The sequence below is a fragment of the Hypanus sabinus genome, chromosome 18 (assembly GCF_030144855.1).
Source record: "Hypanus sabinus isolate sHypSab1 chromosome 18, sHypSab1.hap1, whole genome shotgun sequence".
Classification (NCBI taxonomy): domain Eukaryota; kingdom Metazoa; phylum Chordata; class Chondrichthyes; order Myliobatiformes; family Dasyatidae; genus Hypanus; species Hypanus sabinus.
The window spans coordinates 11,435,275-11,458,829 of record NC_082723.1 but is presented as its reverse complement, the minus strand read 5'-3'; the positions used below and the strand labels follow the sequence as shown (position 1 = coordinate 11,458,829).

Genomic DNA, 23,555 nt, shown 5'->3' with positions numbered 1-23,555 from the left:
GGCTATCCACACGATCAATACCTCTCATCATCTTGTACACCTCTGTCAGGCCACCTCTCATCCTCCATCACTCCAAGGAGAAAAGGCCAAGTTCACTGAACCTGTTTTCATAAGACATGCTCTCCAATCCAGGCAACATCCTTGTAAATCTCCTCTGCACTCTTTCCATAGTATCCACATCCTTCCTGTAGAGAGGTGACTAGAACTGAACACAATACTCCAAGTGGGGCCTGAGCAAGGTCTTATATAGCTACAACATTACCTCACAGTTGTTGAACTCAGTCCCACAATTGATGAATGCCAACACACCATTTGCCTTCTTAACAACATTATTTTCTATACATCTGTTCTGTCACCTATCAGTCTCCTTTACTGTAGGGAAAACAAACTAAGCACATTTCCCACATTTCCTATTTTTTTTCTAAGTAATCTCCCATCAATGTTAGACTGGTCATCTTGTAATTACATGTCTGCTGCCCTGGGTGAAAAAGGTACCGCATCATCTGGCCTGCAATCATTTGGTACCGCGTCTATGGCCAGAGAAGATTTGAAAATTTTTGTCAGAGTCCCAGCAGTCTGCTCCCTTGCCTCCCACAGTAGTCTGTAAATGATTTCATTAGGCTCTTGGGACTTAACTGCATTTAAACCCACTGTGACATCTTTTTCAATAGTAACTGTGTATAGGACTTCCACCAGTCCTATCCCTCAATTGTCCAGTTGTAAAATCCTTTCCTGTAATAAATACAGATGGGAAGTACTCAATTAAGAACCCACTTCTGCTCATCAGATCCATATACAGATTGCCACAGTGCCCTACTCTATCCCCTGTAAGCCACCTGCCTTTAATATACTTATAAAGTGCTTTATGATTTTTACTAATGTTGCCTGTGAGTGCTATTTCATTCCTCTTCACTATCCTTCTAAATATTTTCATGTACTCCCTCTCCTGACATATTCTTCACTGCTATAAGGCCTCCCTTTTTTCCAGATTGCAAAATCAGCCAGAGAATTTTTTACACAAGCTTGACTATCCCTTGACCTCTGGCGTTGTTTGGATTTGTTGACCTTATCTTTCACTATTATGGGAACATATTGTCCTTGAGTTCTTCTTTTGTAAAAGCAGTAAAGAATTAATGACTAGGAACGGACATCATCAGTGTCTTCTTATCTGAAGATATATAACAAAAACGGTTACATGTCAAAAAGTGTTGTGTTCTTTAAATTGATATGTACCGTGGGTTTCTAATAAAGAACCATATTCTGGAAGAAATAGAACTTTTATTTAACAGCAACAACCACATGTGTCTTACAGCGCCATGCTTCCAGATCTTTCTCGATCTTTCTGTCATTTCTGCGCATGCTCAGAACTCTCTCCAAACACGTTTTTATACGTAATATTACCACATCGTCCTTTCCTTAAAAAGAAAAACAATTAGCAATATTGATCAGAACAAATGCATAATTGAACATGTCTCTATCAGTCTCTCTGGGGGGTTTATGGACACAAGTAGACCTAAGTGGTTCACACAGTTCTTGTGTTTCGTTGTTATTTCTACATTTTGTCTGGTCTGCACCGGTTAACTGAAACTCTGAAGTTGGCTCTTTCTTGAGGCCTTTGCGATTTCTTCTTAACACTGCTCCTTCTTCTGTTTGGACCATGTATGATCTGGGTTGTACTTCTTCAAGTACCGTAGCTTTCTGTGTCCATGTGTTCATTTTGTCTTGCATCCTCACTTCATCTCTTTGGTACAGTTCAGGTAATGGACGAGAACATCTGTCAAAGTATGTTTTCTGCTTTGCTTTATGTTCATCTTTCCATCTTTTCACTTGTTCACCTCCCTCTGTTCTCAGAAGGCTCTCATCCATTGGCAGATTGGATCTCAAACAGCGTCCCATCAAGAGATGAGCAGATGAAAATCCACATTCAAGTGGAGTACTGCGATAGGCTAGCAAAGCTTTATAAAAATCACCTCCTCAAGAACTGGTACAAATCTAAAATGAAGGTTTTCATGAAGTACTGCAAGAAGTGGCAAGATAAGGATAGCATGAAACAGTTGGAGAAGGATTTGAACAGTATGAAGAAGTACTGTCAAGTCATTCGCATCATTGCTCACACACAAATGCGCTTGCTTCCTTTGCGCCAGAAGAAACCCCACTTCTGACACTATGTTGTGTTCTTTAAATTGATACGTACTGTGGGTTTCTAATAAAGAACCATATTCTGGAAGAAATAGAACTTTTATTTAACAGCAACAACCACACATTTCTTACAGTGCCATGCTTCCAGATCTTTCTCGATCACTCTATCATTTCTGCATGTGCACAGGACTCTCTCCAATCACATTCTTACAAGTGATATCACCACAAACAGCAACAGTTGTATGTCAACAACATCCACTATATTGACCTAAGTGCTAATTTCATTTTTCCCTCAAAGGACGCTGTCTGGTTTATTGCATTCTTAAATTACCTTATGCTCTTCATCCCAAATCTGTCACATTTCTTTTCATGGTCATGAGAGTTTTACTTGGTTGACAACCGCCAACCAGCCACCCCACTCCCTCAAAATATAACTGAAGTGGTAACAGCTATGGATCAGATGTCTTTATGCTGAAGTATTGCTGCATATCTCATGAACTGCAAGTATATCATTAATTTGAGTCACACATATGGTAATTCTCTACACAATTAAGTGGTGTTAATGATCTGTGATGTGGCAGTGCCACTTTTTAGTCATTATGGATATCTGAAGAAAATTACATCATTGTTAGTGCTGTGGGAAGGCAGTATGCACTGGAATTATAATTAGTACTGCTGGTATAATTTTAATGTGTAAGAAAGTAATTTGGAGATGGGAACATTATAATTAGTATGTATGGTACAAAAGGATGATTTAGCCTGTGTTAATACAATAATGCAAAATACAGAGCTTGTAATTTAGTGTTTGCTGTTCATTTGAATTGAAGTCTGTGTCATTCAAAGTTTTATTCACAAGATTAAACCTAGCAGAGATTTTGCTGACAGAAACATCCGTTCTGTCCACATTCTGTATTTTACTTAGGATCTTACACTGGTTTTATTCCAGTTAGCATCAATTCATCTACCAAAAAAAAATTGCAGGCTACTGGGTGGTTACAGTTATCTCTTTTACTGAAGTGTTCCTGCAGTCCCACTGGTGGAACGGAGGAAATCTGGCTCACACATAACTGTAGCCCACTGAAACGGGACAACAAGCAAGCCTCTGTCTGAATGATGAGTGGAAATAGCTGGGCTCCATTTATTAGCATGCCTTCTGTAGATGGAAGTTGCAGATTACACAGGCTAGGGAGGGAACCAGGTCTCCCCCCCTGAGGCTCTGCTTTCAGAGCACTAGCCACTTTCAAACTCCCATTTGTTTAGAAAAGAACCAATAATCTTCTGAATTTTGCTTACAGGGAGATTTGGGAGCCCCAGGCCCTCCTGGCGTTCGTGGATTGGTTGTAAGTAACAAGCAGTCCTTAACTAGTTCAATGCTGTTATTTATTTACTATTCAGCAGTTTGCATTTGTTGTATTTGAAACTATTAGTGAAACTCTGAAATGCTCAGAGAATAGTAGTTTGTTGTTCAAGAAAAAGCAAAAGCATTGTAACACATTATACTCTTAACACAAGTATGAATGAATATTAAATCGCAAATACTAGTTCATAGATAATTATATTTAGTAGAATATCATTAAAGCTGTTAACACTTGTGCTGTTTAAAATGTCAGATCATTTTATTCACCACTGTATTTAATACTTCTGCTTACTTCAATAAAGGGGTATTTTTTTAACTCTTGTAGCTCTAAGGAAATAACTCTTTCCCAAAAAAGTTACTGTTTCTTTGATCGAAACTCTACTTTCAGCAAACATTGACACAATAATGTGCAATATTGTGAAAGTATTTGCTTTGTTAAACTGTATTAAAGACTAAAATACATGAAACTTCCATTAAACACTTCAATGCACAGTTTAAATTGAAATTAAACACATGAAGGTTACCCTTTGCCACCGCCTCCCCACCCGACCCAATTTCTTCTTTCTTTCCGATACTCTGGATTATCTATGATTGCTTCTCCTTAATTTTCTCCTTAATCTCATAGATAGTTAGATAGAAACAAGCATTCACACCTTTCCTAATTTACTTTTAAATTGAAAACAGTAAAGAAGGCAACCTCAAAGTCAGTCTTTACTTAAAAGATTCACATAGTTACATTTTTGATGCTGCAGGATCAACCTTCAATAGAAGGTTTTAGAAGCTAAGCAATAATGCACATTTATGTAGCACAGCATGGTTGCATAGTGGTTAGCACAATGCTTTACAGCACTAGTGGCCCAGATTCAATTCCTGCTGCTGTCTGTAAGGAGTTTGCATGTTGTCCTCCCACAGTCCAAGGACATACCAGTTAGGTCAATTTCTTATTGTAAAAATTGTAAATTAGCCGTTGATTAGACTAGGGTTAAATTGGGGGTTTGTTTAGTGACATGCCTTTTCCAAACTGTATCTCAATAAATAGATAAGTACTTTTCTTTGATGTTTGTATCCTTATGTAATAAGCTCCTTTTAAAAGACAGCTTTCTCTAATCAGTTTCAATTACATTTCCTAAAGTATCATTCAGGTTTAAACATAACAACTTTAAAAAAGTTACTTCATATACACTAACCAGAACCTCAAGATTGAAAAATATGCGATCTCTCTTTTAACAAAGCATAGTGTTTTTAATAAAAAGGAATTGCTAAACATATACCACTTTTTAAAGGTCTCCTCTGCTGTTAATCTTTGCACATTTTGTTCTATGGTTTGATGTTGAAAACAATGAAGCTGATTTTCCTTATGAAAATTTTGTGAGGGCATTATTATGACTGCAGAAACCACCAAGCGCTGGCAATTGTATGCTGAATTTAAACCACCTGACTGTATTTTCTCAAAACAAAAATGGCAAAGAGTGCTTGGTGGAATTCCACGAGTAAGGAAAATTTGTTAATAACCATTCAACGGGTTCTTTGTGTAATTAATCACCAAGTGAATTTCTGCAGATGTTAACTGGACAGTTCAAAGGTTTTTGCAGTGAGAGTGCAAATGATCCAGGAAAGCATTGATGCCTAAAAATTAGACTCATTTGTAACTTTTTGCGAAAAAAATCCTGCAGTTGTTTTGAAGTGGTTGTAGATGATCACGGTTTTGAATCTGCCCAGTAGGAAATTGAACTGGGTTCTTTCTTTGCAATTCACTTTAACACAGCTTTAATTTCCCCTTTGAATTTTGAGCACGAGGTGATAATTATTTAAAAACAATTCAGATCTAAAGGTAGCCACTTGCAACATTCATACTTTACAATTAAATGCATACAACATGCTGTAAGTAGTGTGCTCAGTGTGATTTAAAATGAAGCCGTTCTTTGCACCTTTGTTCGGAATATTGAAACATCATTTTTATGTGATGATAAAGGTTGAAAGATCGGAAGTTCATCCAGCTCCAGCTCCAGTTCCCTAACACGGTCTGTCAGGAGCTGCAGCTGGATGCACCTTTTGCAGGTGTAGTCATCAGGGACAGCTGTGCTCGCCCTGACTTCCCACATACTGCAAACGGAGCACTCGACTGCCCTAACTGCTGCCTCCATTACCTACTCCTAAGCTAATTAGATTAATTAAAGGAGCTTACTTTTGTATTTAAGAAAAGACTCCTGCAACTGGCTCTGAAGATGGAGGTGTCCGTGAACAGCCAGCTGTGGCTCACAGATCCCTCAATCCGTGGACTCAAAAGCTGTTGCTCAGAATGACGCTAGTTATTAAAATCGCAGCAAGAGGCGGAGAGGGAAGAGGTAAACGAAGCTCAGAGAGAAGCTGTTTTTTTAAACTGATCACGGCAAAGAGGCTAGACTGTGCAGGCGCGTGACGTAGCACGTCAAAGGTGTAAAAAGAAAGACTACCATATACAGCAGCCATCATTGTAGCAGCCATAGTTGGAGTGGACTGAGGCAGAGTGGGATGGCTTTGGCTCAATCAGGCTTCAGCGAGAACAGGCAGAGGCATAGCTGCGCAAGCGCGTGAAAGTCAGCCCGTGAGGCAGCGGGAGAATTTAAATAGCGAGCAGAGGCTGAGTATGAGCTTCACTCCAGGTGATGTAAGGCCGGGTAAGCTCCTTTAATTAATCTAATTAGCTTAGGAGTAGGTAATGGAGGCAGCAGTTAGGGCAGTTGAGTGCTCCGTTTGCAGTATGTGGGAAGTCAGGGCGAGCACAGCTGTCCCTGATGACTACACCTGCAAAAGGTGCATCCAGCTGCAGCTCCTGACAAACCGAGTTAGGGAACTGGAACTGGAGCTGGATGAACTTCGGATCATTCAGGAGGCAGGGGCAGAAATAGACAGGAGTTTCAGGGAGATAGTCACCCCTAGGAGTCAGGAGACAGGTAGTTGGGTGACTGTTAGGAGAGGGAAGGGGAATAGACAGAATAGACAGAAAGAGCACTGCTGTGGCCATTCCCATCAACAATAAGTATACCGTTTTGGATACTGTTGGTGGGGACGACCTACCAGGGACAAGTTGCAGTGGTTGCGTCGCTGGCACCAAGACTGGACCCTCAGCTAAGAAGGGAAGAGAGGAGAGCAATAGTGATGGGGGATTCGATAGTTAGGGAGACAGATAGGAGGTTCTGTGGAAGAGGTCAAGAATCCCGGATGGTCTGTTGCCTCCCTGGTGCCAGGGTCTGCGATATCTCGGATCGAGTTCTCAGTATTCTCAAGGGGGAGTGGGGTGAGCAACCAGATGTCGTGGTCCATGTAGGGACCAATGACGTGGGTAGGAAGAGAGAGGAGGTCCTGAAAGGTGAGTTTAGGGAGCTAGGTGCCAAGTTAAAGGACAGGACCTCCAGGTTAGCAATCTCAGGATTGCTACCAATCCCACGTGCAGGTGGGTTTAGAAATAGTAAGATAGTGCAGATCAACACGTGGCTGAAGACATGGTGCAGGAGGGAGGGCTTCAGATTTATAGATAATTGGGCAGTTTTCCAGGGAAGGAAGACCTGTTCCAGTGGGACGGTGTACATCTGAACTGGAGGGGGACAAATATTCTTGCAGGTGGGTTTGCTAGAGAGGCTCCAGTGGATTTAAACTAGATACGAAGGGGGAGGGGAACCAGAGTGTAGGAACAGATGTATGAGAGAAGGAAGAAAAAGATGACAGTAAAGTTATTTGTACTGTTAGAGATAAACAGAGAGGAAGAGGTGGAGAATTTCTTAAATGCATTTATTTTAATGCTAGGAGTATTGTAAGAAAGGTGGATGAGCTTAGAGTGTGGATTGATACCTGGAAATATGATGTTGTAGCTATTAGTGAAACATGGTTTCAGGAGGGGTGTGATTGGCAACTAAATATTCCTGGATTTTGTTGTTTCAGGTGTGATAGAATCGGAGGGACAAAAGGGGGAGGTGTTGCGTTGCTTGTCAGAGAAAATATTACAGCGGTGCTCTGGCAGGATAGATTAGAGGGTTAGACCCAAATCGTCTAAGGAGGCTATTTGGGTGGAATTGAGGAATGGGAAAGGTGTAGTAACACTTATAAGGGTGTATTATATACCACCTAATGGGGAGCGAGAATTGGAGGAGCACATTTGCAAGGAGATAGCAGATATTTGTAGTAAGCACAGGGTTGTGATTGTGGGAGATTTTAATTTTCCACACATAGACTGGGAAGCCCATACTGTAAAAGGGATTGTTTGGAGTTTGTAAAATGTGTGCAGGACAGTTTTTTACAGCAATACATAGAGGTACCAACTAGAGAAGGGGCAGTGTTGGATCTTCTGTTAGGGAATGAAATAGGTCAGGTGATGGAGGTATGTGTTGGGGAGCACTTCGGGTCCAGTGATCGCAATACCATTAGTTTCAATATAATTTTGGAGAAAGATAGGACTGGACCCAGGGTTGATATTTTTGATTGGAGACAGGCTAACTTTGAGGAGATGCAAAAGGATTTAGAAGGAGTGGATTGGGACAAGTTGTTTTATGGGAAGGATGTAATAGAGAAATGGAGGTCATTTAAAGGTGAAATTTTGAGGTTACAGAATCTTTATGTTCCTGTTAGGTTGAAAGGAAAGGTTAAAAGTTTGAGAGAGCCATGGTTTTCAAGGGATATTGGAAACTTGGTTAGGAAAAAGAGAGATATCTACAATAAATATAGGCAGCATGGAGTAAATGAGGTGCTCGAGGAATATAAAGAATGTAAGAAGAATCTTAAGAAAGAAATTAGAAAAGCTACAAGAAGATACGAGGTTGCTTTGGCAAGTAAGGTAAAAATAAATCCGAGGGTTTCTACAGTTATATTAATAGCAAAAGGATAGTGAGGGATAAAATTGGTCCCTTAGAGAATCAGAGTGGACAGCTATGTGTGGAGCCAAAAGAGATGGGGGGAGATTTTGAACAATTTCTTTTCTTCGGTATTCATTAAGGAGAAGGATATTGAATTGTGTAAGGTAAGGGAAACAAGTAAGGAAGTTATGGAAACTATGACGATTAAAGAGGAGGACGTACTGGCGCTTTTAAGAAATATAAAATTGGATAAATCTCTAGATCCTGACAGGATATTCCCTCGGACCTTGAGGGCGGTTAGTGTAGAAATAGCAGGGGCTCTGACAGAAATATTTCAAATGTCATTAGAAACAGGGATGGTGCCGGAGGATTGGCGTATTGCTCATGTGGTTCCATTGTTTAAAAAGGGTTCTAAGAGTAAACCTAGCAATTATAGGCCTGTTAGTTTGACATCAGTGGTGGGTAAATTAATGGAAAGTAGTCTTAGAGATGGTATATATAATTATCTGGATAGACTAGGTCTGATTAGGAACAGTCAACGTGAATTTGTGCGTGGAAGGTCATGTTTGACAAATCTTATAGAATTTTTTGAAGAGGTTACGAGGAAAGTTGACGAGGGTAAAGCAGTGGATGTTGTCTATATGGGCTTCAGTAAGGCCTTTGACAAGGTTCAGCACGGAAGGTTAGTTAGGAAGATGGCGAGTCTTGCCATCTTCAGAAGTTTTCTGATGACTCGGCCATAGTTGGATGCATCAGCAAGGGAGATGAGGCTGAGTACAGGTCTATGGTGGGAAACTTTGTCACATGGTGCGAGCAGAATCATCTGCAGCTTAATGTGAAAAAGACTAATGAGCTGGTCGTGGACCTGAGGAGCGCTAAGGCACTGGTCACCCCTGTTTCCATCCAAGGAGTCAGTGTGGACATAGTGGAGGATTACGAATACCTGGGGATACGAATTGACAATAAACTGGACTGGTCAAAGTACACTGAGGCTGTCTACAGGAAGGGTCAGAGCCGTCTCTATTTCCTAAGGAGACTGAGGTCCTTTAACATCTGCCAGACGATGCTGAGGATGTTGTACGAGTCTGTGGTGGCCATTGCTATCATGTTTGTTGTTGTGTGCTGGGGCAGCAGGCTAAGGGTAGCAGACACCAACAGGATCAACAAACTCATTCGTAAGGCCAGTGATGTTGTGGGGGTGGAACTGGACTCTCTGACGGTGGTGTCTGAAAAGAGGATGCTGTCCAAGTTGCATGCCATCTTGGACAATGACTCCCATCCACTCCATAATGTACTGGTTAGGCACAGGAGTACATTCAGCCAGAGACTCATTCCACCGAGATGCAACACTGAGCATCATAGGAAGTTATTCTTTGGCCATCAAACTTCATAACTCCTCCCTCGGAGTGATCCTCAGGGATCTGTACTGAGTCCAATGTTGTTTGTCATATAAGTTAATGATCTGGGTGATGGGGTGGGAAATTGGATTAGTAAGTATGCAGATGATATTAAGGTAGGTAGCGTTGTGGATAATGAAGTAGGTTTTAAAAGTTTGCAGAGAGATTTAGGCCAGTTAGAAGAGTGGGTTGAGCGATGGCAGATGGAGTTTAATACTGATAAGTGTGAGGTGCTACATTTTGGTAGGAATAATCCAAATAGGACGTACATGGTAAATGGAAGGGCATTGAAGAATGCAGTAGAACAGAGTGATCTAGGAATAATGGTGCACAGTTCCCTGAAGGTGGAATCTCATGTGGATAGGGTGGTGAAGAAAGCTTTTGGTATGTTGGCCTTTATAAATCAGAGCACTGAGTATTGGAGTTGGGATGTAATGTTAAAATTGTATAAAGCACTGGTAAGGCCGAATTTGGAGTATTGTGTACAGTTCTGATCACTGAATTATAGGAAAGATGTCAACAAAATAGAGAGAGTACAGAGAAGATTTAATAGAATGTTACCTGGGTTTCAGCATCTAAGTTACAGGGAAAGTTTGAACAAGTTAGGTCTTTATTCTTTGGAGCGTAGAAGGTTGAGGGGGGACTTGATAGAGGAATTTAAACTTATGAGGGGGATAGATAAAGTTGATGTGGATAGGCTTTTTCCATTGACAGTAGGGGAAATTCAAACAAGAGGACATGAGTTGAGAGTTGGGGGCAAAAGGTTAAGGGTAATATGAGGGGGAATTTCTTTACTCAGAGAGTGGTAGCTGTGTAGAATGAGCTTCCAGTAGAGGTGGTACAGGCAGGTTTGGAATTGTCATTTAAAGCCAAATTGGATAGGTATATGGACAGGGAAGGAATGGAGGGTTATGGGCTGAGTGAGGGCCGGTGAGACTAGGTGAGAGTAAGCATTCGGCACAGACTAGAAGGACCAAGAGGGCCTGTTTCCGTGCTGTAATTGTTGTATGGTTATTTGGTTATATATGGTTATTTGCTGAAATCCACTGGGTGTGATTGGTCAGTTTTTCCATTGTGACAGTTTCCTCTTCTTTCTTGCCTTCAGGCTACTAAGAAAATATAACTTTAAAAGTTGTATTTTCTTGTGCAACTGTCTTCTGGGAAATGCAGAAATAATGCAAATAATCAAATGCTAAAGTGCAAGGTCATTATGAGGTAGATTGTGAGGCCAAGCGTCTATCTTATTGTACAAAAGTTCTGTTCTTTAGTCTGATAATACTGGGATAGATGCAGTCCCTGAGCCTGGTGGTACATGCTTCAGTATCTGACAAGAGAGGAGTATCATCCCTCCTAAATACTTCTATGTCACCCAGTGCCATTGCTAGGTGAATCACTAAATTATTTGACCACCATTTTAGGCAATGAAAATAACCAAATGGACTGCACAAGGATTGAGATCAAGCAGGTGTAAGTGGAGTAACGTCTGGAGTTTACAGATTAAACAGAATGAGAAGCAGGAATAAAGGTTCAAAGGGTTCAAAGTTCAAAGGTTTATTTATTATCCAAGTACGTATGCAGTATTCAACTCTGAAACACAGAAAACCATGGAGGCCGTTCAAAGAAAAACATCAATCCCTCCCCCGCACAATAAAAACAAATCATGCTAATGGCAACATCAAACCCCCCCACGCAGAAAAACAAATCATGCAAACGTCAAGAACATCAAATCCCAAGCACCCCCATCTCACTTAAAATCTAACAAATTGTGCCAAACATCAACAAGATCATCAGCCCCCCCACAAAAAAAGTTGTGCAAGTGTCAACAAAACATCATACCTCCCCACACAGAAAAATAAATCATGCAAACGGCAAGAACACCAAACCCCCTAACCTTTGCACAAAAAACTAACAAATCGCACCAAAACGTCAACAAGAAAGAATGGATGAAAATACAGAATATGAAAAAAAGCAACATTACAAACTGAAAGAGTTCACAGTCCAATCCATAAATCGCAGGACTTCAGTAATATCCTCCAACAACATCGAGTGAGAGAGAAACCACTCAAATATGGGAGCAGTGAACAATGGGCCATTGCACACAGTCATCTACCTTCCTAGTGCAGATAATGAACAGTAGATGAGCTAAAGAAGTGGCCAAAACGTGACTGTGGGTAAAGATTTATCTTTGCTCCATAACAAGCTAAATACACCCTTGCATTAGCCCCTAGTTGCGCTCACCTGAAGTCAATGGAACTGAATATGTGGAACTGAACATAATTGTGAGCAATATTCCTGTACATAGTGTTAACAACATACTTAGGTTAAAGATGAAAGGGGAAAAGTTTAAGGGGAACATGAAGGGAAACTTCACTCAGAGGGATGTGAAAATGTGGAATGAGCTGCCAGAACAAGTGGTGCTTGCGAACTGGATTACAATATTTAAGAGAAGTGTGGATCGGTACATGGATGGTAGGGGTATGGAGGGCTATAGTCCCAGAGCATGTCAATGGATGTAGGCAGTTTAAATGGTTCAGCATGCACTAGGTGGGCCAAAGGGCCCATTTCTATGCTGTACTTTTCTATGATAAAGAAAATGTCCTTTTTTCTTTGATATAGATCTCCTTAGTGAACAAATAACAAATCTTCGAGCTAACAGTTTAAATCTTAGGCTTCTAAAAATATTGAGCCTATTATATTTTGAAGACTTTTAAATACCAGATGAAGGTGTAGCTACTGTGTATTATTAGAGGAACAGGTTATTAATTGGTTTAATTACTCCAAGTAGTTCTCTTAAAAACACTTAAGAAAACGTTATTAGTGTTTTACTGACGTAAAAAAACATATTTTCAGATGGTTGTGGAGAGAAACTTTTTATAACCAGAGTAATAAAAACCAGCAGCATTTTCAGTGGAACTCGGTGGGTCAGGCAGCATCTGTGCGGGAAGGGAGTCCATGAGACCATAAAGATATAGGAGCAGAATTAGGCCATTTGGCCCATGGAGTCTGCTCTGCCATTTCATCATGACTGATCCAACTTTCCTCTCAGCCCCAGTCCCCTGCCTTCTTCCCATATCCCTTCGTGCCCTGACCAATCAAGAATCTTATCAACCTCTACCTTAAATATACATAAAGACTTGGCCTCTAAAGCTGCCTATGGCACCAATCTACCACTCTCTAGCAGAAGAAATTCCTCCTCATCTCCATTCTAAAAGGACACCCCTCTATTCTGAGGCTGTGTCCTTTTGTCTTAGACTCTCCCACCACAGGAAACATCCTCTCCATATCCACTCTACCAAGACCTTTCACCATTTGATTGGTTTCAATGAGGTCATCCCTCATTCTTATGAATTCCAAGGGAATACAAGTACAGAGCTATCAAATGCTCTTCATATGACAAGCCATTCAATCTTGGAATCATTTTCGTGAATCTCCTTTGATCCGTCTCCTGTTTCAGCACATCTTTTCTAAGATAAGGGACCCAAAACTGCTCGCAATCCTCTAAGTGAGGCTTCAGTAGTGCTTTATAAAGTTTCAATATTACATCCTTGTTTTTTTCATGTGGGGGGGGTTAAAATGATCTATAGTTTGGGTTGAAACTCTCCGTCAGGACCTTACCCGTATAGTTGCTGTTCAATTTATGCATCTGCAGCCTCTTGTGATGCTTCTTTACCTAGAGGAGCATTCAGTCTGCATGAAACTTCAAGGCGAACTGTTAAGCAATATCTTTTTCTCAAATGCTTAGTTTAGATGAAGTAAAGTTTCGGTTGCTCCCTCAAAAAATTTGCAATGTTTAAGTAAGTCCACAATCTACTGTTGTTACAATCTGCTGATTTTTACTTCAAAAGAATTTTTCTTTTCCTGAACATGCTTTAACAGTTTTTTAATAGATTGCATACCTGACAAAGATAGCATTGCTGAAAATAATTTTAGCATCTGTAGTGTAACAGGGTATGAGGTTACAACTTAGAAGTTCTACTGGATGATGAAGCTCCCCGATGAATTGTCAGAACCGAAATCTCAGCAACTTGGGCTTTGCAGCTGAACTTCAGCTTCCTCACTGCAATGTGAATCCTCAATTCCATTCCTCCTTTCATGGGGAACTTTATAACATACTGTAAAAACATGATCATCGCTAGGAATGCAACCCAGTACTGTAACTGCAATTGATTCTAGAAGGGCCGATGTAAATCAGCTTCTGAGAACCACAGCAATTCTTGTGCTTTAAAAGAAAATCACGGTTTGCTGTCTTTTTCAATGCTACACCATAGAAAATAAAGGAACATTCAAAAGCATAGCTTGTGCTTGTTGGGAAACTTGCCTGCTGGGAAATTTGACTGTGCAGTTCTTGTTGCCATCTGCACAAGGACATGTAATCCTTTTCACAAGTGGAGAATGCATCAGAGGAAAGCTGTTCTTAGTGCAGAGCTGATCAAAAGAGATGTTAGGAAAAGTTAGGTCCCTTTCTTTCCGCTTGATTTGATTCACTGGTTACTCTCACAGAGCCGGTTAAAGGGCCACATTTAGCCACACACTGAAGTATGCAGTCTGCCACAAACCGCAGTGAGCTTGCCAGATGATGCAGAAATGTGTCCTGCCACAAAGACTTATGAATGAGATCCACAGTCCCTTTATAATACGGTGTCACAGTGGTGATGATGCTGCAGAGTGTGCTGCACCAGCTCATCCTGTCAAATCCCGAGCAAGGCAGGAACGAAACCCAGAATCCGAATCGGATCAACATCAGATTTACTCTCACTGTCTTATTTTAACTGAAAACTGTTGTTCTGCAACAGCAATGCAAGAACATAAACTGACTATAGGTAATAGATATATGTTATGAGGAGAAAGGAATAATGAGGTAGTGTTCATGGAATGTGGTGGTGAAGTGGAAGAAGCTGTTTCTGAATCTTTGAGTGTGGGTCTTCAGGCTCCTGTACTTCCTCCTTTCTGATAGTAATGAGAAGAGGGCATGTCCTAGGTGATGATGGTCCTCAGTGCTGGATACTGCTTCTTGAGGCACCGTCTCTTGAAAAGGTCCTTAAGTCTGGTTGAGACTTTAACCCTCTACAAGTGTCTTTGATTCTGAATTGGAGCTTTCCTACCAGGCAGTAATGCAACCAGTCTGAATGCCCTCCGCCATAAATCCATAGAAATTTGCTGGCGTCTTTGTTGACACTCTTCAAAGTCCTAAGGAGGTAGGACTGCTGGTGTGATGACTTCATGATTGCACTAATGTGTTTGGATCCAGGGCAGATACTCTGAGATGCTGACACTCAGGAGAAGCTTTTCCACCGCTGACCCCTCAATAATCTCCTGACTGCACCTTCCTGAAGTCCACAATCAGTTCCTCGGTCTTGCTGAAGTTGAGTGTGAGGCTGTTGCCATGGCACCGCTCAACCAGCTGATCTGTCCCACTCCTGCATGCCTCCTCATTCCCACCCCAGCAGCTTATGAAGGCTGTTTGAGCTGTGCTTAGCTACGCAGTCGTGGGGACACTAGGCTAAGCACCTACCTTTGTGGTGTGCCTGTCTCAATTGTCAGTGATTTTTTTTTCCTTCCCATTATGCTGCTAACGCTTAGGGCAATGAAAGACCTCCATCTTCGTACACACCGTCACATACAGATTACAGGAGGATTCTTCATTGCTGATTCCCATAACAATTTTTTTTGACCAGTCACAGTCCCATGAACCCATGAACCGGCAGATCGATCTTAGCCTGGCCTCTACCCTTAAACCTGTTTAAAGGGCATGGGTGACCCAAACAGCCAAAGCACAAGGCCCTGACTTTAGGCCACATCGCTCTCCAGGTCACTGAGGCACACAAGCCTCCAAACCCTATGACAAGGTTGTGGTCCACTTGGGGAATTTATCAGCGGGGAGGAAATGTTATTAATAATGAAAACCAGCATCCCATATGCCTTCTTGAAATATCAGTCAATGCATTTGAAAGCAACTTATCCTAATGGGTCCATTAGTATTAATAGTTAAATGCTTTTCAGAAGTGTGTAAGAAATTAATTTTTAAGCATGCAATAATGAGGTTGTAGTTATATCCCAGATGATGTGGAAGAGTTAGGGGAGGTCTATCCCATAAGAGATGATCTCCTGCTGAAGTCCAAACAGATCTTAATTTACCACAGTTGTATTGCCAAGCATACACCATAAACTCATTATTAAAGCCACATTTTGCTTGTTCTATGCTGGGTAGGGTTTGCAGTAGGCAGAAAGGGCAGCTAATGGATACCATGTCAGTGTAGCAGTTAGCGCAACGCTTTTACAGCATGGGGCGTCAGAGCTCACTCTGGCACCATCTGTAAGGAGTCTTTTTATGTTCTGTACAGGTTTGTTGCCTGGATTGGGGAGCATGCCTTATGAGAATAGGTTGAATGAACTCAGCCTTTTTTCCTTGGAGCGACGGAGGATGAGAGGTGACCTGATAGAGGTGTATATCATGATGAGAGGCATTGATCATGTGGATAGTCAGAGGCTTTTCCCCAGGGCTGAAATGGCTAGCACAAGAGGGCAAAGTTTTAAGGTGCTTGGAAGAAGGTACAGAGGAGATGCCAGGGGTAAGTTTTTTAAACAGAGAGTGTTGAGTGGGTGGAATGGGCTGCCAGTGATGGTGGTGGACGCAGAAACGATAGGGTCTTTTAAGAGACTCCTGGACAAGTATGTGGAGCTCAGACAAATGGAGGGCTATGGATAGCCCTAGGTAATTTTTAAGGTAAGGACGTGTTTGGCACAGCTTTGTGGGCCAAAGGGCCTGTATTGTGCTGTATATTTTCCTATGTCTCTATGTTCTCACTGTGGAATCTCTGTGTTTTCTCTGGGTGCTCTGGTTTCCTACCACAGTCCAAAGATGTACTGGGTAGGGTAATTGCTCATTGTAAATTGTCCTGTAGTTAGGTTAGGATTGTCAGTGGTTGATGGGGCGGCACAGCTCAAAGGGTCAGAAGGGTCTGTTCCGTGCTGTATCAAAAAAAATACACTTTGTAAGTCTGTTCTTGTTATTAGACTATTCAGGAAACAGTGGTCATCCTGGTATTAACAAACAAACTAATCTCACAAGAATCTTTCCTTTTGAAAGGGCTGTAAGTAAACAAAAAGTTAATTATTACAAAAGCACAAGAAAGGATCCAGTTTAATCAGATTGTTTTCTTCCTTCTGTTGCACAGTTCTGGCCCTGTGGTTTCCCATGAGCCTCAGAAAAAAATAAAAGAATTGCCTCTATATGGCACATTTCATGATTTTGGAATATCTCAAGGAATAACCAGTGAACTTTTGCACACATGTTTCCTATGTCACCTAAAAGCATAGCTTTCAAAGTGCTTACTTAGAAGTGTTATAACCCATTTGGTAATTTGTGCATTATTTGGATTACATACTGGAAATCTGAAAAACAGAAGATTACAGAAATACTCATACGTTGGGCAACATCCTTGGAGAGATCAGTAGAACTAATGTTCAAGTTATTTACCTACCATGATGATGGAGAAGAATAGTACCCATGGTCACAAAGAAAATTCTGGTGATATTGCTGGGCTTATTGAGTATTTCCAGCACTTATTCTTTATGTTTGACTTACTTAGATGCAAACTAAAACTTTTTATACAAAATAATCTATCCCAAATCTTCAGTGTTGTAGTATATCTGTAAGCAGTGGAAACAATTCTTTAATGTTTATATACTCAGATGCATTTCTCAATTAACCACAAAACAACCACAGATTTAACTTGTGCTAACAATTAACAAATTGAAGAGCCTCAAATGGATTTTTTCATTTGTAGAAGTTCTATATAAATGCATATAATTGGTGATATTATAGGCGGTATCAACATGCAGAAGTTTATTGTGTGGCTGATGTTAGTAGTTTTTAAGTATTATGTTGTGGATTGTATTAATTTTGTTCCCAGGACGTGGAAGTGTACAGTGGAAATGTTCAAAATTTGGCCAATAGTTAACAATTAGTTTACTCTCTAGACACTTGCAAGATAATTCCTCAAAGCTGTCATGAGTAAAAAATGGGAATGCTCGGTGCCAACGGTAACTGGAAGCAAAGTTTTGCAATATGCTGTCAGAAAAAGCTTGGAGTTGTATCTGATCTGGAAGTGCTTGACAATGATCAAGGAATAAATAGCATGTTTCAGCTGAACTGAGAACCAGCTCATTTTTGTGATTTCTTTTCATTAACTGTTTTATTTGCCGGTGAACTTCGCAAGAAGCCATTGACTTGTCCTTCCTGTTTTTCACAGGGTGATATGGGGAGAATTGGGAAAATGGGCAGGCCTGGACGGCCTGGACCAAAGGTGAGACGGTTGCATCGACACTCGTCTTGTTAATTGTTTTTTCTCTCTGCAGCTTACTTCAATCCTGTACAGTAGTCTCCAACAACCACCCCCCACCCAACCCGCCCCACCATTACCAGACAGTGATGCAGCCAGTTAGAATGCTCTCCACAGAACATCTGAAGAAATTTTCAAGTGATATTTTATTATGGTCAAATTATTTGTCGTAAACAATAGACTGAGCATACATATAGTATATCACATTTTATACAGTTCAAAGCCTGTATAGTGGTTAATATATATGCTAATTGTATGAAAGTGACATGCAGTGCAACATTGACTTCAATGAAGTAGATCCCAATTTTAGAACATTATCATGATTACAACGTGCTTAGTGTTATCAGGGATGAATTTCAAGGTATACATATTTAAAACACCACTTTACTTTGGATACACGTCATATTAGTATAAAATTGTGGAACTTGTTAATGTGTGCCTCTCTTAGAAGCAAGTAGCATCTCTCAAATGAGTATCCATAAAATTTCAGTGTATACAGTATATTTTGTGTGGATGTTTACTTGTATAGCAAGGGGCCAAACATAAACTGCAATATATTACCATGTTAAAAGCACTGTACATCAAACCCCTGAGAAATTCACTAGTATTTTCTTACTGCATTCTAATTTTCAGATTCAAATACCAATTAAATTTGGTTTGATAGGGGTGAATATCTGCTGCTCAATTAAATAAATATTTCTGTGAGATTTCTTATTTTGCCTCTGTATTTGCTTAAAGTACTTTTTCTTCATTCTGACCAAAGTTTAATTTAATTTATGGCCTATCAAAGAATAATGAAAAATTGCAGAGAAAATTACGTTTGGTGTTCAATGTGTGAAATACTGCTTCCATACACAATGATGGAATGATGGAACTGGATGTAGTTTGACTGGGTACAATGCCATCAATGAGACTGTCTGTTTATTCCCATTAAATATCATCTGATGCATTTACCGCTGAATCCTTCATTCGTGAATTTCTCTCTCCTTTCTCATTATTTAAACATATTATTCTCCAGCCTCATGTCTTCCAGTCTGCCTGAAATTGAGTGAATTCCAAAATTTGCTTACTTGGCCTAATTCACACTAATTCTCATTCATCTGGCATCTCTTTACTTGCTGACATACAGTGACATCTTATTAAATGACATATCAGTTTTAATAGTTTACATCCTCTCCCTCCCAAGTCTTTCTCCTTCCTTTCTCTGTAACCTCTTCTAGCACTACAATCCTGCTTCTACATGCTTCTAGCATCTTAAAAATCACAGTGCCTTCAGCTGCCAGTTCCCTGAGCTGTGGAACTTGCTCCCTAAATTCTTCCCCCGTTGAGGTTGGACTCAGTTACCCATTGAAGCATTCTTCTATGAATGTTCTTTTGTGACTTAGGCAGATTTTAATTATATGTACTCCTGCTTTTGAGGTGTTTTACAAAATAACAATGTGCTTGGTTAATACAAGTTGGTGTTATATGGTAAATAACATCTGAATGCTGTTCTGTAAGTGTTTGATTAAATGACATTGAGGCTAAGTCACTGTGAAACCTTTCTGTGATATTGTCATGAGAGATCCAGTAGACATACAGTGAACTTTTCCACCAGTTGGGCTGAAAATCATGCACTGAAGTTAAAGTTAAAAGTTCAAAATCTTATTATCAAAGTACATATATGTCACCGTTTACAACCCTATGATTATTTTTTCTGTGGGCATACTCAGCAAATCTATAAAATTGTAACTATAACAGAATCAATGAAAGGTCAACTAGAGTGCAGAAGACAACAAACTGTGCAAATGCAAACATAAATAAATAGCAATAAATAATGAGAACATGAAATAAGGTGACCTTGAAGTGAGATCATCAGTTGTGGGAACATCTCAATGGAGTGAGCTATGACATTCTACCAATGAATTCAATCCAGTTTAGTTTTTTTTAATGTATGTTAATAAATTATACTTAAAGAATATTACATCCATGTGCTGTTTTCTATTTTCTAAGTTTTTTGCTTATCTTCCTAGGGGCTGATGGGAAACCCTGGAGAACCAGGATTGAAAGGTGATAAGGTGATCTGAATACTCCCTTATTGCACTGATGAAATATTAATGCATCCTTCCAACACAAGTTTAATATTCCCTATTGCATAATAATTCCAAAGCATAGTATTGAATTCTCTCTGTTGCTATACTGCTGATTTAAAAATAACATTTTCCGCCTTGTATCTATCTAATATTGAGTTTTTCTTTAGCAATGGGTTTATTTCCTCCTAATTTTGCATTTAATTCTTTTTAAAATTTAGTTTTGTTAATAATTTGCAAAACAACATCTAATGTTGCATTATTGCACTGGAGTGTAGTTTGTTGTATTTGGCACAGTTGTATAAGCCCCATTTTCTATTAATTGCTCCTATCTAAGGCAACAGAGAAGCAAATTGCTGTTGCTATTTTATGGGAAGAAAGGGGTATGGGGGAACAGCAGGAACACGGTATTGTATTCTGATGATCAGGCACGATCATGTAGAATGGCAGAGCAAGTTACTCCGGTTCCTAGCACAAACAAGGGAAAATCTGCAGGTGCTGGAAGTCCAAGCAACACACACAAAATGCTGGGTGACCTCAGCAGGCCAGGCAGCATCTAGGAAGAGTACACTCAATGATTTGGGCTGCAGCCCTTGAGCAGGACTGGAGGAAAACAGATGCGGAGTAGAGTTAAAAGGTGGGGCTTCACCGAGCACCTCCCAGTGGCCACCCATTTTAATTCCATTTCCCATTCCCATTCCAACATATCAGTCCATGACCTCCTCTAATGTTGCGATGTACATTGGTTGGAGGTACATCTCATATTTCATCTGGGTAGCCTCCAACCTGATTGCATGAATGTCAGTTTCTTGAACTTCCAGTAATGCCTCCCCACCTTCACCATTCCCCATCCCCTTTTCCCTCTCTTACCTTATCTCCTTGCCTGCCCATCACCTCCCTCTGGTGCTCCACCCCTTTTTCTTTCTTCCATGGCCTTCATTCCTCTCCTCTCAGACTCCCTGTTTTCCCCAGCCCTGTATGTCTTTCACCAATTAACTTCCCAGCTCTTTACTTCACCCTTCCCCATTTCACCTGTCACCTGGTGTTTCCCTCCCCTGACCCCACCTTTTAACTCTACTTCTCATCTTTTTTTCCCTCCAGTCCTGATGAAGGCTCTCGGCCTGAAACACAGACTCTTTTCCTATAGATGCTGCCTGGCCTGCTGAGTTCCTCCAGCATTTTGTGTGTGTTACTCCTGTTCCTATTTTATTTTCAGTGCTTTCTTGTTTGACAGGAGATGAAAACCAGAAGCTCTAAATCATATTTTAAATACCCCTTTTCTCTCTTTTTGGAAATATTGATGCATGTCTAAGTTTGGAAACTTAATTTGTAGGATTTATGGGGAAAATTCTTTGACTAACGTCTGTAGCACAGCCTGTTCGCCTATCGATGTATTGTGCTGACTTCAAATTTATTATTTCACCCATCAAATATTATGAATACTACTAAAGTATTCTTCCTGTAAGAAACTAATGTATGTTGTGACCTCATATTCTCTGAAGGTGTATGTTGACCTGGTTAATCACAGCTGGCTTTCAGCATTGTTCTTCATTCTCATGTCTTGGTTTTTCAATATGATTGCTCAGGATATTTTATAGGTGGCATGTTTTCAGAATAACCAAATACTACCATAATAACATCTTTTTGGGAAAAGCAGTAGTACTACTATTTTTATAGAAAGAAGCCGAGCAATTCAATCCTGACACATTGTGTCCCTTCAGGCTTATATAGAAATAGCTAAACGTCATATTTAACCACCATTGTGTAACGAGCTAGGTTTACATGCTAGAAGTTTGTTTTGGTTTTATGACTTGGGGGGAACCATTCTTTGCTCATTACTCTACATGTACAGGAGTTGATCATCTTTCACGGATAACATTTTTATAAATGTTTTGTGTGCTGAAAACATTTTTGTAGATAGACAGGTACTTTATTGAACCCAAAGGAAATGACAGTGTCTGTGTAGCATTACAAGTGCATAGATATACAAATGTACAAATATTAGAAGAGAAATTAAAAAAAAGTTACCTCAATCAGTCTAACAGGAAGGGGTCATCACTTCCCCACCTGTAGGTTGACTCATTACAGAGCCTAACGTCTGTGGGTAAGAATGACCTCAAATAGCACTCTTGGAGCAGTGTATTTGTCTTAGTTTATTACTAAAAGTGCTCCTCTGTTCAGTCAAGGTGGCATGCAGAGGGTGAGAATTGCAAAGATTTTCTGTAGGGTCCTTTGTTAGACCACAACTCCTGTAACAGAGCCAGCCATTCGAATCAGTTTATTGAGCCTGCTGGCATCACCGTATTGATGTCATTACCCCAGCACACCACCGCATAGAAGATTGTACTGGCGATGACGGACTGGTAGAACATGTGAAGGAGAAGCCTGCATGCTCCAAAGGATCTCAGTCTCCTGAGGAGGTAGAGGTGTCTCTGGCCCTTCTTGTACACACCACCTCCGTGCTGGTGCTCCACTCAAGTCTGTCATCCAGGTGCACCCCCAGGCACTTGTAGGTCCTCACCTCATCCACGTCCTCTCCATCGATAGTAACAGGGAGCAGTGTAGGCTTAGTCTTCATCTCCTTTGTCTTACTGATGTTGGGCTGCAGATGATTCAGCTTGAACAGTTTGACAAAGTCCTCCACCAGAGCCCTATTTTCAACCTCCCATCTTCCCTTTATACACCCAACTATTGTTGAGTCATCAGAGTATTTCTGCCAATGACATGACTCAGTGACTCATTGTTGTTACACAAGATAAACAGGAAGGGAACCAGAGCTACTTATAGCCACGTCTGACACAAGCTCTGAAGCAGCACAAACTGTGGTCTGCCATTCTGGTAGTCCATTATGGAGGATGCAATGGAAGTGCCAACCTGCATTGAACAGAGCTTTTCCCCTAGCAATGAGGGTTGTATGGTATTGAATGCACTTGAGAATCAAAAACATGATCCTCACAGTGCTGCTGCTCTGCTTATCCAAATGGGAGTAGGCTCTGCTGTACATTTTGTAAATTGCTGTTAAATCCTCATATCAGATTAATAAAATAAAGAAAGATTGATTAAGGAGTAATGGCATCATAAATGCATCATAAAGGCATCATAAAGACTGTGCTATTTATCTCAGCAATCCATATATAATTATTTTCTAGCTTGGCCAAAATAAATATATTCTCACACATTCTTGGCCTTGCCGTTGCATTTCCTTTGTTTAAAAGTTAGAAGTTCCAGGAAGATAATGTTCAGTCATTTGTTTATGGAGTTTCTTTGAGTGCTCCCGAAGTTAATAACCTGCATTTAACATAATTGTTTTACATTTATTATATTAAAAATCCAACTAAATAATGTGTGTAATTTCAAGAAGTTAAACATTGATTGTTAAATGTCAACATTCAGGTAGATTTTTACTAATCTCCATCACTATTAAA

The 23,555-nt window shown here is 40.3% G+C and overlaps 1 protein-coding gene across 3 annotated transcripts in view; it reads left to right on the top strand.

The window, feature by feature from the left end:
• col27a1b (collagen, type XXVII, alpha 1b) overlaps nucleotides 1–23,555 on the top strand; it is a 591,032-nt gene that overhangs the window by 212,788 nt on the left and 354,689 nt on the right. For all 3 annotated transcript variants that reach the window (XM_059993655.1, XM_059993656.1, XM_059993657.1), the window contains 3 exons: nucleotides 3,435–3,479; nucleotides 17,972–18,025; nucleotides 20,074–20,118. In XM_059993655.1, coding sequence (XP_059849638.1) covers nucleotides 3,435–3,479; nucleotides 17,972–18,025; nucleotides 20,074–20,118 — 144 coding nt within the window. The remainder of the gene's footprint in view (nucleotides 1–3,434; nucleotides 3,480–17,971; nucleotides 18,026–20,073; nucleotides 20,119–23,555) is intronic.